The sequence below is a fragment of the Anser cygnoides genome, chromosome 1, assembly GCF_040182565.1.
Source record: "Anser cygnoides isolate HZ-2024a breed goose chromosome 1, Taihu_goose_T2T_genome, whole genome shotgun sequence".
Classification (NCBI taxonomy): Eukaryota; Metazoa; Chordata; class Aves; order Anseriformes; family Anatidae; genus Anser; species Anser cygnoides.
In genome coordinates, this window is record NC_089873.1 from 68,311,850 (window position 1) to 68,327,342 (window position 15,493).

The 15,493-nt window shown below is 38.4% G+C and overlaps 1 protein-coding gene across 5 annotated transcripts in view; it reads left to right on the top strand.

Moving 5' to 3' along the window:
- The window catches only part of DERA (deoxyribose-phosphate aldolase), a 54,999-nt gene that overhangs the window by 7,995 nt on the left and 31,511 nt on the right, over positions 1-15,493 (top strand). For 4 of the 5 annotated variants that reach the window (XM_066999163.1, XM_066999176.1, XM_066999174.1 and 1 more), the window contains exons 2-5: positions 1,930-2,027; positions 5,120-5,267; positions 6,748-6,843; positions 8,319-8,453. In XM_066999163.1, the coding sequence (XP_066855264.1) occupies positions 1,930-2,027; positions 5,120-5,267; positions 6,748-6,843; positions 8,319-8,453 (477 nt within the window). The remainder of the gene's footprint in view (positions 1-1,929; positions 2,028-5,119; positions 5,268-6,747; positions 6,844-8,318; positions 8,454-15,493) is intronic. The other variant, XM_066999167.1, reaches the window with a different exon arrangement.

Genomic DNA, 15,493 nt, shown 5'->3' on the forward strand with positions numbered 1-15,493 from the left:
AAAGAAGGAAAGATCTAGCCGTAAGTATTGTAGCTATAGATTTTCTTGGCTGCATTCTACGTGCCAGATGAGCTGCTTGCATTTGAGACAATGAATTAGCCTGTGGCTTTTCAAACAGAGAGAATTAATGAGGGTTTGTTGTTACAGAGGTTTGCAACTTCGCTAGCTCCTCCTTTTTCACCATACAATGACTCTGATACTAGAAATCCTAAAATTCCTTCTTTAGTTTACTTCCTCTGGTCACCATTTTGAACCTGCCTGCAGGTATGGCTTATATTATTACTTGTAGGTGGTAATAGAAAAGCAGTCGTGAGGTGGCTTATAGAACAAGGCTTAGTTCAATTGTTTCATGCCTTTGTCCTGCATTTCCACTGAGTCATCTCTACCGTAAATTGGTTTCTCCAGTGTTTTCTGTAAGTCCCATTAGGAAAACAAGCTTGTATTTACACATATTTTGGCTGGTGTATTAGTCCTGCACTTTTATATGTTACTAAAACTAAAAAATAGGAAGAAAAAACTCAGGACAAGATTTCTGTTTGAAATTAATGATTTTGATTATCTGCTTTTTTTTTTTAAATGCAAGCTTAATACAGCAAGAAAGAATACTCCCAGAGATGAGAAGCACTTAATAAATTAATTGATTGATTAATAATTAATTGATTAACCAGAATTATTATCTCTTAATATCTGTACAGGTGTCCATATACAGTCCTTAACTGATGATGGTAATCGATGATTGCCACTGATGGGGGTGATTTGTTGATGGTTAGTGGTTGATGATCATTAATATTGTCTTCAGAGTATATTCATAGTTTTGTTATATGAATAATATTTAGAAGAATTAATTATGTTTTGGAATACGAGAGATTTTAAAGATGTTCCATTTTCCTTTACCTGTATCCTTCTATGAGCAGGAGGATTTGAGTTTGTTTATTAACATTCAAATTTGCACCTCTAGTTTATCATACTAAGCAGAAATTTCAAGATGCAAGGGCCTGAACTATCAATTCTCCATTATCAGTTACCCTTCATTAAGAGGTAACCATTTTTTAGTGCTTCTGGTTTTGGACAGTTTCATTATTATGTAAATGTTGAGCATCCACTTTTCTGTGACTTGGTTATTGCTTATGGATTCTGAAACTCATTGAAATTGTGAGCCAGACTGTCTGCTGTGGGCATCTGAAGAAATTCACAGACGGAAGATGGGGAAACAAGTCCCCTGGGGTGCTTGGCAAGGTGAGCACTTCTGAGGCAGGCATACATCTCAGCAGCTTCCAGGCAGATAGATGTGCTGCCCAGGAATTCACTGCATTTGGAGACTTGCAGCTAGCCAGCTCCTAGTAGCAAATTCAGTGAAAGTAGCTCTAGACAAAAACAACCTAAATGCATTATTACACAGAGGTCTGTCCAGAGGTTTTGGTGCCAGGTGGGATAGAGATCCTGTAACCAAAGGTACACACGCACACACGCGCGCACACACACACACACACACACACACAATGCCGTTGGATCCTGGTTGCAGGCAAAGGATTGAATAAATGTTACCGTACTCTAGAATCAAGAAGTAAATCAGCAAGCAATGGTAGAAGGCTGTTTGGTGCGTTTTTGTCTACTACATGTGTAATAAACTTCACAGTTCAGGACTGGAAACATAGCATCTCTCACCAGCTTTAAGTTAATTATTTTTTAATGGCAAAGAAAACATGCTGTGTGAAACATCCAGTTCACAGATAATCCCCTGACTGAAGTTAATAGTAGTATGATGTTTTGGACGGTGAGAAGTGTGCAAGCCCTTTAAAGGATATTAAAGCACAACGTGCTCTTCAGAGGACCCAAACAAAGCTACAACTTTCATCCAAATTCCCACACGGTACATTAAATAACACAGAAATAGATGAGAGACTTCTTTTTTTTTTCCTCCTACCCCAGAACTTGGCTGGATCTCAAAAGTGTATGTGAATCAACCTGCAGTTGTAAGGCATGCAGAACAAATTCAGAAATGGAGAACTGTGAAAGGTAATTGGCAAGTAAGTACTCTTTTTATGCATTCTGTTCCTGTATTTTTAAAGCAGTCACTCTCCCTCTCTAGGCTGCAATATTGAATTTTGCTCAAGATGCATGTAAACTTAAAAGATGTGCTTGTCCATGTCTTATTTTAATAATTTGTATTTGATGATGATGGGATGGAATAAGGTGACGCATTTATCCAAACAAGTTAAAAACCTTATAACTCATGAGTGGCAAAACCGCAAATGAATTTCAGTCATCTTTATTCATGAGTGGATTAAATTGTATATTACTATCCCACCACATTTATTCTGTTTCCTAGACAGACTTCTTTGTGCACAGCCTTCTTATTTTTTAATTTTAAAGCTGTAAGATATGGTCGTGGTCCCTGTCAAGTTTGACCTACCTGGATGATTGTTGTTTACTTAAACATGCCCAACATGTGTGATTTCTTTGCTTAACTACTTCTTGCCTAAAACTCAAAAATCCTAGCTAGCTATGGGATGTGGGGGGGGGGGGGGCGGTGGAAGGCAGGGAGAGAGAAGAAAAGATGCCACGTACATTACGGGGGCTGACTTCTCAACTGCTGAGATATGGTAAACAATCAGTTATTGTCCATCTTACTATAAAATACATTCATGCACGTAAGTGACTTGTAAAGCCAGTGGTGCAAATTAACTTTTCTACAAGGCTGTCTTATATTCATTGAACACACGTTTAGAGGGGCTTGGCAGTTACCGTCAACCTCTGCTGCCCTGCTGGCAGAAATGACAGATACTGACCTGGTGCATATTTTGGCTTCTTCAATTCATAGATGCGAATCAAAATGCAAAGCTGTCAGTTCAGCAAGGTAAGCAAATGCTGCCAAGCAGAGCAAGTAAGGCATGGCCACGTGCTGGCTTCTGCCGCCTCAGCGACAGCTCTGGCAGGCAGAGTTGGATGCAGGAATGCCGTAAGCACTTTGGCAGTGTTCAGCCAAAGGCAGGGGCTGAGAAATGCCATGGAGTAGACCCAGAGCTCCCAGCGAGCTCTCAGTTGTGGGGTTGTAACTAGTGTCCAAAGGACAAGCTGATTCCAGGTTCACCAAACAACTGTGCTGCAAGCAGATTCTTCCCCTCTGTACACTGAACACATTGCTTACTTGTGACAGTGACTCATAAACTGGGAGCAGGAGGAAGAAGGCAAACAAGGAGAAATCTTAATAATGCCACTCATCAGAACAAAGCAAGAATCACTTAATTATACCTATTTTTTCAAGAAAAAATCCTCAAAATAGTTGGCATTCTGAGCTTAGTGTGTCAGGCAGCCATTCTGGGTTGGCCGAAACTACCTTCAGGATGATCACAAATCTCGTAGACCATGGTTCAGTGACAATTTGAGGTAGCTGCGTAAGATCCTACTATAAATTGCTAGCAAGTAACTTCCTGCCTGCTAGATGAACCTGGAAGCCTGTGGTTTGAACATTATGAGTAAGTAAAAAGATGGACGTAAGCTGATAAAAATTGGAGATTAGCTCAGCATTTCCTGAGTTTCCTACTTGATACTAAACTTAGCAATTCAGTGTCTCTGGGTTTGGACATTATACTATCAGTGAGAAGATCCTGAAGGTATTCTGTAACCTTGGCTATCTTCAGATACTGCATTTTAAAATACACGTTTTAAAAATCCCTTTAAAAAATGAAGTTCGTACCAGTTCATGGAACTCCCTTGCTACACCTGTCTTGATGACTTTATGATTTATGTCATGATAGATGAGACAAAAAATCCTTTGAATGAAGGATAAAAGCATCCGAGTAAGAGATATATTAAACCATTTAAAGTGAAAAACATTTCTAAAGTATTATAGGGTGAAAGTAGAAATCAATTAGAAACAAGAAGTCAAGCTTAGACTAACACAGGCCAGTAATAGTTCATTACTCAGTCCAGTAACCCCAAAGCAGCTTTTGGCGTAATACTTAGTACAAGTTTAGGAAGGAGACTCCCATTAGCAAAGTGGCACAGGTCTGTAGGCTGGCCTGCCTCTTAAGATTTGCGGAGTAATACCTTCATGCAGAAGCAAGAAGTTTTGCTGCAGATATTGACAAATCATGTCATAGAGCAGAATAGTCAGGGAGGCATTGCCCGTGATATTGCTGTATAGATTTTGCTACTCCAACCTCTCCCCTTGTTGAACAAGTGCCAACCAAAAGATCTCTACTTTTAGTGAAGCCATTACTGTAAATGAGAATTTACTGGAAGACCTTTAACAAATACTTCAAAATAATGTTTCAAGTTCAATTTTTGTTCAACAACAAAGCTTGAAAATTTTTTGGTTGTGCTTTTGTTCAGTGCTCTGATCAATAAGTCTTTTAAAGTTCTGTAGCATTTTCAACTAAATGCTGCTTTAGCCCTGTAATTTAGCTCTTATGCTGTGCGGGTTGGTTTTTTTTTTGTTTGTTTGTTTTTTTTACCAAATAATTACAATTTATTTTTCTTTATCTCAGATTCACATAACAGAAAGTGGAAACATCTGTAGTATAGATCCTGTTTTAAGAAGCATGGGTTCTTACCTCCCATTGCTTCCATGTTTCACTCTTACAGCAGAACAGACATAAAAATGTGCAAGTGTACAAATTGCCGACATGTACACTCATCTGGTTATTTGTGTGTGCAAACCTGTGCTCCTTTTTAAGCATATGTATAATTTACTATGCATACCAGCTTTAAAGATACAGGCATACTGCATAGCGTGGAACATACCGAAACGGTAAGGTTGTTCACGTAGGTGATGGTTTTATCCTTGTTTTGGAGAATTAAATTTGAAACTACATGTTTTTTGTCCAGTTAAAAATGTTGTCTGATTCTTAGAGTCCTGTTAGGTAGTTAGTTTTTGCACCAAAAAAGCAGACTTTTGATTCCAAATCCTTTCTGTACTATTAGATATTGCTTAAGACATGCAAATTTCTGCCATCCCTGTCATAAACCATTCTTTGCACATTCTCCATATTATATGCCATACGTTTCCTGATTCTTAGAGTGAGAGCTAGGCTTTGGATTTCTGGATACTTTAAGTCAGTTTGGCTTTGGAAGCATAAACTGAGATACTGTATTCCTTCCTTCACTTTCTTTGCAGGCTGCTTGGCTGCTGAAAGCTGTCACATGTATAGACCTTACCACTCTTTCAGGTGATGATACTCCTTCAAATGTTCACAGAATGTGTTTTAAAGCTAAGCATCCCATCAGAGAGGATCTGCTGAAAGCCATGGATATGCATGATAAAGGTATGATCATTTTTGTTCTGTTTGAACAAAATTCAAATTGTTTGAACAAAATAGAAAAATTGTCTATTTCCTCAATATTTTTTCAGTTTTCAGTAAAGCATGGAGTCAGGGAAACACGGTAAGTTATGGTACGTAATGAGGAAATTTGATTTTGAAGCTGTAAGTGGTATAACTTCAGTGTATGTGTTTTAATAACAGTGCATTAAGGTGTAACTAATTGAGTATTCCATTAATCTGCTGCTGTCTGTTCTAAACTGGAGAAGGGGGGATGTTCATGTGACTTTGGATTTCACACTTAGATGATGTTGCTCTGTGTTACTACCAAGTCTGCAAGTCTGCTACTCTGCCTGTTGGAAAAGATGCATTCCACACTTGTAAGAATATTATTTCTCCCTCAGAAAGTATTATCTGTTATCCACTTGTTTGAGTAATTATGATAGGAGACATCTTTGCAGCCCAATCTGCTTTAAGGAATCAGTCCTTTAGTGAGTGTCTGTGGTTGTGTGTGTATCATGTATACACACACTTACGAAGTTCCCAGCTAAGTCAACACAGTTGAAAGGAAAGAAGACAGCCCTTACAAACTAGTGGTAAAACTTTCACTGACATTACTCAAGCAGGCTCTATCGGAAGTTCAAATGTTACACCCAAGACTGAACCCAATACAAATTCAGAGCAAATTAAGACTCAATATAAAACCTCTTTAAATCTGAGCAGCGCTTCTCAATTTTTCCACATACAATCACTGGTGTGTCAGTGAATGCCGTTTGACTTTTGTCCTGCTATGGTGGCCTTATGATGATCTAACAAAAACAACAAACTTGGTGACATGTATGGCATGCTGCTACTATTGAAATATTTCAGTTGTTTTATGTGGGCATTTGTCCACCAACTGGAGTCATATGATACAAAACCAAAGGGGGAGATCAGATGTCTGGTTTCAAGCCATACATTTGAAATATCAAAGATAGTCTTTCTTTCTAGATTTATGGACTCTTCAGATGGCTGAAATATTAAATACGAGACCAATTATCTGAGACTTTGAGAGAATAGCTTTTTAACTAGAAATGCAGTAGAACTGCATTAACATGAAGACTGCTCAGTTGCTGCTGGGCTCAGTCTGGCTCTACAGGTAAGAACAGAGCTTGGCAGCAGTTTCTCTCACAGTATCCTACTGACTGAGAGTGTCTTTACTGTATGGCATTAAACAGTGAATCTATCAATAAAAATCTTGTAGCTTGAACTCCTGCTAATGCAAACTTATTCCCAGGGTCAGGTGAAGAAACATGAGTGTGGTAACAATATGCAGAATCACCTGAACTGCTCGAACAATAATACATATATCCCCAGTGTAGATGCTTAAGGTCCTTGTGAAAATACAAAAGTGGGAGGTGTAAACAATGCACATGTGCTTGTTATATGGATTGCACTAGAGAAGGTGGAAATGCACGTATGAAGAAGTGAACTGTGTCTCTTGCAGGTATTACTGTTGCAGCAGTTTGTGTATATCCTGCAAGGGTCGCTGATGCTGTTAATTCCTTAAAGGCTGCTGGTTGCAACATACCAGTAGCTTCAGGTAAGTTTTATTTTAAAATAAAAAATTAAATCTTTCTATGCTATAAAAAATGTAGAAAAATCTGGAAGTTTGGACTTGCTTTTCCTTCAGAGAGTAAGGTAAAAAGGTAGCAGGTGGAAGGAAAGGAACGGAGAGAAGGCTTTGCTTCTGGCAGTTGTTATCTTTTGTTTTGTTTCAACTTCAAGGGTATCAGGAATGCCAAGTCTTTTTTGCTGGAAGTTTGTCAGAGAGGTCCTTAAGATACAGAATCATAGTATCACAGAATGGTTTGGGTTGGAAGGGACCTTAAAGATCATCTGGTTCCAACCTCCCTGTCATGGGCAGGGACACCACCCACTAGACCAGGTTGTTCAGAGCCCCAACCAACCTGGTCTTGAACTTCCAGGGATGTGGCATCCACAGCTTCTCTGGGCAGCCTGTTCCCCTCACCTGAATAAAATAAATTGAGATAGTGTGCTGGACAAAGAATCAGTAGGCAATAATTAACTGTTAATAATAATAGAACTACAGTAATCATTTTGGCAGTTCTAATACAAGTCTTTGGTTGTATGATTTGTTTTGTTTTCCCCATCAGTTTTTTGGTTTTTAAGTGTAATCCTACAAGCTGAATTCAGTGAAGCTGTGTGAAGAGGCAAGGGTTATTGCTTGCTGAGCAGCCTGCAGGTTCAGGACTTGTACTCACAAATCTAATAGCACCAGTTCTTCTTCAGTCACCACATGAGAGACAAGTCCTGAATCTACAATAAGCAAGAAATAAGATCACAGAATTACGCATGTGGGAAGGGAGCTCTGGGTGTCATCTAGTCCAGCCTCCCACTCAAAGCAGGGGTTAACTTTGAAGTTTATCAGGTGCTTATGTCCATGTTTTCTGTGCTTTCTTTTCATTTTTTCATTGTGTAGGGAAAAATAAATACTACATGTATTTATATGTCAGAGAATCTCTGACAGCCATTATTTTTTGCATTCCCAAAGTTACTTTAGCTTTTGTACTTAAACATCATAAAGGAAATCCTAAGTAGGCCACGTTAAAAAGTTTTTAGCATATTGTGATTTAACCGTTAAATGTATTACTGGGAGTTAACCTGAAATGCTTCTTATAAACATTGGAGAGAATTTGAAAAGTATGTATTGCTTCATGTATGAGTTCTCTCCTTGTTTGTTCAATTCTGCTGGAGGCCATAGATACTATGCTTGCGTAGGCCATTTTGGAAGAATTTAAGGCGTGTGAAAGAGACCTTTTTTCAAGAAGTGGTTGTAGTATCTTGCTGGACATTGGTTCTTGAGGGAAGAAATAATGCTTATTGTATATGGAGACAGTAAGATGAGCTGCCTTTAGATTTTTGAATTGTGATAGGGATTTAAAATTAAAAAAAAAAAAAGCTTTCAAATTCTTTGTTGCATTCTTTAGTGCAAATTTTATGTTCAATTTATGAAACAAATTTTCTTCCCCCTGCCTGCATCTCCCTCCTTGCTAGTGGCTGCTGGGTTTCCATCTGGACAAACTCCTCTAGAAACCAAACTGGCTGAAATAAAGCTAGCTGTGCAATATGGTGCCAGAGAGATCGACATCGTCATTAGCAGGAGCCTGGTGCTGAGTGGCCAATGGGAAAGTAAGTCTCCTTAGACAAGGAACCTAAACTTGTACACGTCCACGTGTGTGAGCTCTTTCTTTGTCTCTTCGTCCAGTTTCCATGTCAGTCCTTGAATAATTTGGTCCCTCTCCAAAGAGTAGCTGATAATCCAGGTCACTGAACAAAATAAAAACAGCATAAGTAAGTTATGACAAACGGTCAGATTTTTTGAAAAGAATGCTGTTACAAGTTTTGTCAAGTTGGATATTCAGAATGACTTTGTGTTTTGAAAATTCAGGTCCATTGCTTCTATGCCTTTGAGGATTGTGCATATAGGAATAAAAAATAGCAAGTAAAATGGAAAAAAAGTGAATGCTATAGTTTTTGAACTGTTTTATTAACCCCCCCCCCAAAGGGCTGAGAGTCTAAATATCTTGTTAAATATACATATTTCAATATTTGACCAAAAATATGTATTTTAGTTGTTTTCCCTGGAAGTTGAGGGTACATATTGACTGTTCATGTTATTTTTGATGTTCCTGTTCTGTAGACTACAACTAATAAGTTAGAACAATAATACTGAAGAAGGTTTTTGCTCTAATTGCGTCCTTAATGTACTGTGAATGGTTTGCCTTAAGTGCTGACAATGCTTCTACAACTAATCTCAGTGTGAAGGTAAACACATCATTGTCTTGGAATGAATTTTCCATTTAGTTGTATAATACAGTACTGTAATAGCCTGTGTGATGGGAAGACTCCAAAGGTTTGGTTAAGGAAATGCAGTCATCATGGTAACAGATCTTTTCTGATTTTGGTCTTCTTTCAATTAGCAGTTAGAATTGAACAAAAAAAGCAGATTTCTGCATCTGTGTCTTCAAAATTGGTTTCCACTCTCTCTAACATTTTGACCTCTTTTGTATTTATCATCTCTATCCCTTTGCCCATAAATACATGTAGCTTTACGAATGTTTGGCTTCTTGAGGACAGGCATTGTCACAGTCATTAGTTTCTTTCAGAGTGGCTATTTTAAATTCAGATACAGCCTCAGAAACTGCTGGAAGATGGAGACTAGGTGACTGAGCAGTTTTAAATAAGACAAAATGATGGTTCAAATTCTGTGTCAGCTAGCAGCAAGGTTGTATGCACATCTTCCTGTGCTGTGCTATGCCTTGTAGTGATCCATACTTCCAGTTACAAAGCATGTTGCCCCTCCAGGAGATGCCCTCCAGTGGGGACACTTACAGGGTAGGTACAAAATGATTCCAGTCAATGATCTTTGACCAAGACTGAAAAAAGACCAGCAGACTGGACTTGAACATCAATTTGAATTTGTGTCTGACAAAGTCTGCCAGCAATTGTCTTACAGTAATTCTGACATAACTGTGGTCACCATACTTCAGACTTTGAGGTACTAACTGCTGTTAAGTGCAAGTTACACAGAGCAGAGGTCAGAAAGTTAGTGCATGCAGTCAGTTGCAAATGCAGGCTCTAGACTGTGTAGTCCAGGATTATAAGAACTCAGAGGAGAATTACAGGGCTAGATTCAGAGAGAAAGTTTGTATCACTGATTGAAATGGACTAGATATATGTTGTTAGTTTTTTCTGGATGGTAAACAAATTGGTTTTGGTAATTATAAATTACTAGGGAGGAATACGCAGACATAAGAATGATGGACCCAGTATAAAGCTACCAGTTTACTAAATAAGTAAATTAGAGTTGACTTTTGATTTGGTGTGTATATTCTTTTATCCATAGATGAAGTCATGACAAGCTTGAAAGCCATCCATTTTTTTGGCAATGGTTAGTTTACTTTTCTTTTACTGAGAGCAGAATTGAAATTATTTCCAAATGTTTTCTGAAAGTTTGTTTATGAACATGAATCTGTGTATGGCACTTACTTACATTGTCTTGAAAAAGCTACCTCAGGAACAGAATGTATTTGCCAGATAATGAAGGGGAAAAATTCTAATATTTAATGTGCCTATCCAAAAAATTATTCCAGTTGGAGCTCTGATTTTTTTGGGGGGGGAGAGGGGAGGAATTCATTATTCTTTCTGTCTAGCTTTCATAGAATCACAGAATGGTTTGGGTAGGAAGGGACCTTAAAGATCATCTCATTCCAGCCCTCCTGCCATGGGCAGGGACACCTCCCAGTAGACCAGTTTGCCGAAAGCCCCGTCCAGCCTGGCCTTGAACACTTCTGGGGATGGGCAGCCACAGCCTTTCTGTGCAACCTGTGCCAGTGCCTCACCACCCTCCAAGTGAAGAATTTACTTTCAGCAGGTATATGTTACTTGTGTGAACATGCAGCTTTCCAGCTCTATCTAATGGTTAGGTATGATACGCTATAAAGTACATTTCGTGAAGTTAGAAGAAGGGATGAAGAAATCTCTTTTAGGCTGGATCCATTTAGTATGTAAAATTGAAAAAGAATGTCTAGTGCACTAGCAATGACTGCGTTCAAGGTACTTCATAAACTCTAGCTGCCTTGCAGTTATGGCAAAATGCTTGCTTATACTTAAAACACTAGTTAGTATATTGTTATGGTTATTTTCTCATGTTGTCATTCTTTGAAACTTCAGGTACTATTGACAAAAATATTCACCTGGTAGAGTGCTTTATCTTACTGTTCATATATTTCGAGTTGCTGTTCTAATCTGTGCCATAATTGGGGTAGCCATGATAAAATAGTGTTGCTTTGTGATTTGTTTCAAAAGCTTGTGTGGCTATTAAATATTTTAGTGTACATTCAATTATATCAACTTTTTTTAAAGCAGTTCTTATTATTATTGGGGCTCTTTATGACATTCAGGACACATTTTGTAGGTCTGTTCTTTATGAGGTAGTTGTTAAGAGGTTTTTAATGGTGCTGAACATGTAAACAGCTTTACTGGGCAGCTAATTTAGGTTGGAAAATAACCTTAAATGAGATTTAAGTTTATGACCTTATATGTATATACCTTTTACAAGCTATTAGCTTGTAGAGCAATAATATTTTACAATAGTTTACTCAACCATTGTCTTGTATCACTCGACAAAGTATGAATTCTGATTAAAAATCAGAATTTAGATAGTGTCTTTAAGCACAGGATGTGGAGGCTGTATGTAAAGCGTGATGAAGTTGACCAACAAATTACTGAAAGAAACTGGATATGAGCTCCATACATATGTTGGAATTGCTGTACTTTCTGAAGCTGTCTGAGTTGCCCCAATGTTACTTCTAGTTCCACAGTTTTTAGCAAACAACTGGACATACCACAAGTGTCAGTGGCTTCCAAATTCTTGCTAACCATTGATAACGGTTTATATTTGCTCTGTGTCAATCAAAGTTTCGTACAAAAATGGAACAAAAGAAGTATACTTTAAGAAGTTTTAGCATGGCTGCATCCATGACATAGATAGATATAACCTCTTTCTGAAGGTTGCCTTTCAATCCTTACTAATAACTATTCAATCATGAGTTCAGAGGCTTTGTTCAGGAATTGGGGACACCTTCTGTGCTGTATACTCTATAAACTGCACAGAGAAAATACACTAAAATACACTGCCTGATCCAGAGGCTTGGAAAGGATTGCACATGTTGTTCTGAAATACTATAGTTGGATTTACTGTTTTCTAGATTTGTAAGCTGATTTGGGACCTCAAAGTCTTTGCGTAATTTCTTTCTTACATTGTCAGCAGCAGCTCAGACTCTTGAAGCCAAATCCTGTTTTCAGTTTCATGTGAATCACTGGAGCCTGGAGTTGCACATATGTGGCTGAGAGCAGAACTGATAGAGTCGTGTTGTGCTGATAGCCTTGCGCTTGTCATTTTGTTAACAAACCTGCCATTAATGTGCAAGACAGAAGGGATTCCAGCTCATTTTCCAGTTTCCTAACATGATTACCTTGATCTTTGGTCTAACAGAAATTGAAACATCTTCCCTTCTTATCTCAGTTTCTACCGTTAACATCAGTCAATGTGACTGACTAGTTGAAAACAACAAATAAGATGAATTAAAAAGAAAAAAAAAGTGCTTTTATTACCACATTTTTGGAGAAGAGCTGTTTCATAAAAATTTAAGCTGTTTTTTTCTTCCTTTAACATTTTCATGTTCTGTGTAGAAGATACGGATTATTCCCTTTATTATGTGATTCTAGAACGAATGTATTAGACCAAAGCAAAAGACCATATAGATAATCTGGGGCAGATTATAACCAGCATTAATTGGTAAGGGTACTTGCTTGAAAGACATGAAGAGAGAGGCACATTTTCTCTGGTGTACTTAATAGCTGCTAAATATCAATAGAATGCTTTTACTTAATAGTTGGAAATACAGGAAAACTCACACCAAAAAAAAAAAAAAAGAAAGAAAGCACCTTCCAACTGTTTTCTTCTCTAACAGCAGAATTAAAACCACAGCTATGAAATTATTTTTTCTTTCCTATCAAGTCTGGTTTTTTTTAAATCTAAATTGTATAAATTCATATAATAAAAGCAGATTTAAAGTTCATAAAAACAGTAAGGTATGTTAAATAAATGGGTGCAAAAGAGAAATATTTTTGTCACGTGTTTTAACTGCTAAATCAGTGAAGGTATTACACACTGCATCAGTGATCATCTGACCCTAAATATTACCCATATAAGTTGGCTTCCTTTGTGTGTGGTTTTATTTTGTTTTGGTTTTGGTTTGATTTCTGTGTGTGTGTGTGTGTGTGTGTGTGTTTGGTTTTGGGTTTTTTTTTGGTGGTTTTGTTTTTCCTGGTTAAGACTTGGACTTCATTTAATATGGATGGTGTTAATGCCATATTCAAGATACTACACGGTATTGGCCATTTGGTTTGAGAGCTCTTGATTATTCTTTTCCACTGTTTTTAACAGTCAGAGGAAGAATCACTTGCAACCTTTTGATGATGGTCTTAGCTCACAGTTGAATATATATGCGTGCGTGGTTTTATGTGATAGGGATTTATCCTAAAAGCTTTCTGACACTACTACAGACACTACTGACACTACAGAGCAGCTCCATCTGCTGTGCCAGCTACTACTGGTGTTCTGCACAGGTCAGAGATATTCCAAGAACCAGTGTCCAGTGCTTCTCCTGCTACTGATGAGCTTGAAGGAACTGAGTAGTTACGTGGTTTGTTTTTGGCAGCCTTGACTGTCCTAGAGGCAGCCCAGGACTTCTTGAAACACTGAGTGCGTATTCAAGTGTGGTTAACTCCAACCACACTTCAGATGTTTGACAGGAAATTTCAGGATGATCAAGTTATCAGTCTTTTGATTTAAATCTGACTGAGTACTTAAACTTTTTATTTTTGAAAAGAGTATGAGTTTTTGCACTTGTTCGGTATCAAAGCAGTCACTCTTTGACCTGGGACTAGGGTTCTCAGTCTGCTTAATTTTCTCTGTCCCAGAGGTAGTTGCATTTCTATTTGTGCTTTTACAGTAAGGCTGAGAATGTCCTGTGAGTGCCAGATATTGTTTGCAATAATTGGTCTGTGAATAGAGAACAGTATTTATTACCTATACACCTGCCCCATTAAAACATGCCTGCTGTTCCACCACCTCATCTAACCTGATAGACACAGATGATTGAAGATCCTCAGTTGTTCCCATCTGTGGGTTGATGCATGCTGTCAGATAGTGAGAGTCTTCAAATGATCTTGGCACTAATTGCATATAAAAGTACCTTCCAACAATAGGGAGAGTTTAGTAGCTGCAGTACTAACTTCAGTGAAAAGCAGTTAGGGGGATATAATTCCTTTTCATGGAATCCAACCTAAATGTACATTTTGTTGATTTTGTTTTGACATTTTTTGGCAGTGTATCTTAAAGGTAGAGAAAACTTGAGTCTTTTCTTGTTGTTACCATAACTAGAACATGAAAGCTGCTTTTTCTGGCTTTCCGAAGGCTTTGGGAAAGTCATTCCACAAAAAGAGACTGCATTTGGATCTAACGTGAGCAGTGTAATCAAATGCACAAGAAAATAGCACAGGTTCTTTTTATTTCCTTTTTGAGGCTTGATTTGATGTAGAAGGTTTCTGGAGTATCATCAATTGATCAATAAAACATGTTAGACTGCATGCTAGTACTGATTAATTCACACCTTTGGTACACAGTGAGAAACAAGGTGAAACCTGGTGTCTATAAAGGGACTTGCTAAGTGCATTAGCCAGTTGTCTACTAATGTGTGTAGCGTGTCTCAGCGGACCACCGCAGTGATCCCAGCCCTGGCTGCCTGGTGTGCCAGCAGCATCAATAGCATTTTGCAGCATTGCGGGTGGAGGGGAGGTCCAGCCATGCAGCAGGATGGCGAATCCTCCTGTATGTCTACAGGTCCTGCTTGAGGACTGAGGGGAAAGGAAAGTCAGTATTGCTGAAAAAAATTGGTCCTGGACATTTTTTAGCAAGACGGATTTGTTAAAAGCCATGTTTTTACCTTCTATAAATTAACTTTTCGATTTTGTGTGTTTGAAGATTTAAGTACAGTTTGTTTAAAGCACTCTCTTACGAAGGATCCTGTTTGCTTATTTTATATCTTTTTTTTTTTTTTTCCTAATTCAGATTCTGGAAATGTTGACTGTACACTGTAAGAGCTGCTTCTTCCCACCACTAACACTAATCATCTCCAAGTGGTCAGCTTGTAGCAGTTACATTTCAATTACTTCTAGCTCCTTTAATCTTCCTGTGTTTACAGTTTTGTGGGGAGCACAGCTGAATTTTGGTAATAAGGGTGGTAGGGTTTTCCTGTGCTCCCCACATTGCATTTCCTGACCAGGTGTGCGAGTTCTAGCCTTTTTCAAAAAATGCAGTAAGTCCATGTCCTCGGTCACCCCCGGGCAGTGCAGTGACCTGAGCTGGTTTGTGAGCACCAAGCTGTGCAGAGTCGCTGATCTATGAAGGTGCTGTCTCAGGCCTCGGGCTCTCCTCACCAGGGGTGCTAGCAGCCTGTGTTGATTAGGCTGCATATTTTCAGGAAACTCATATTTTCAAGAAGCTTCTGTGGGATTCGGATACCTAAACACAGGCACCTAGCTCGCTGACAGACTGCCCCATGATACTGGGAGGTACAACAGGACCTAATGCAGATGTGGTG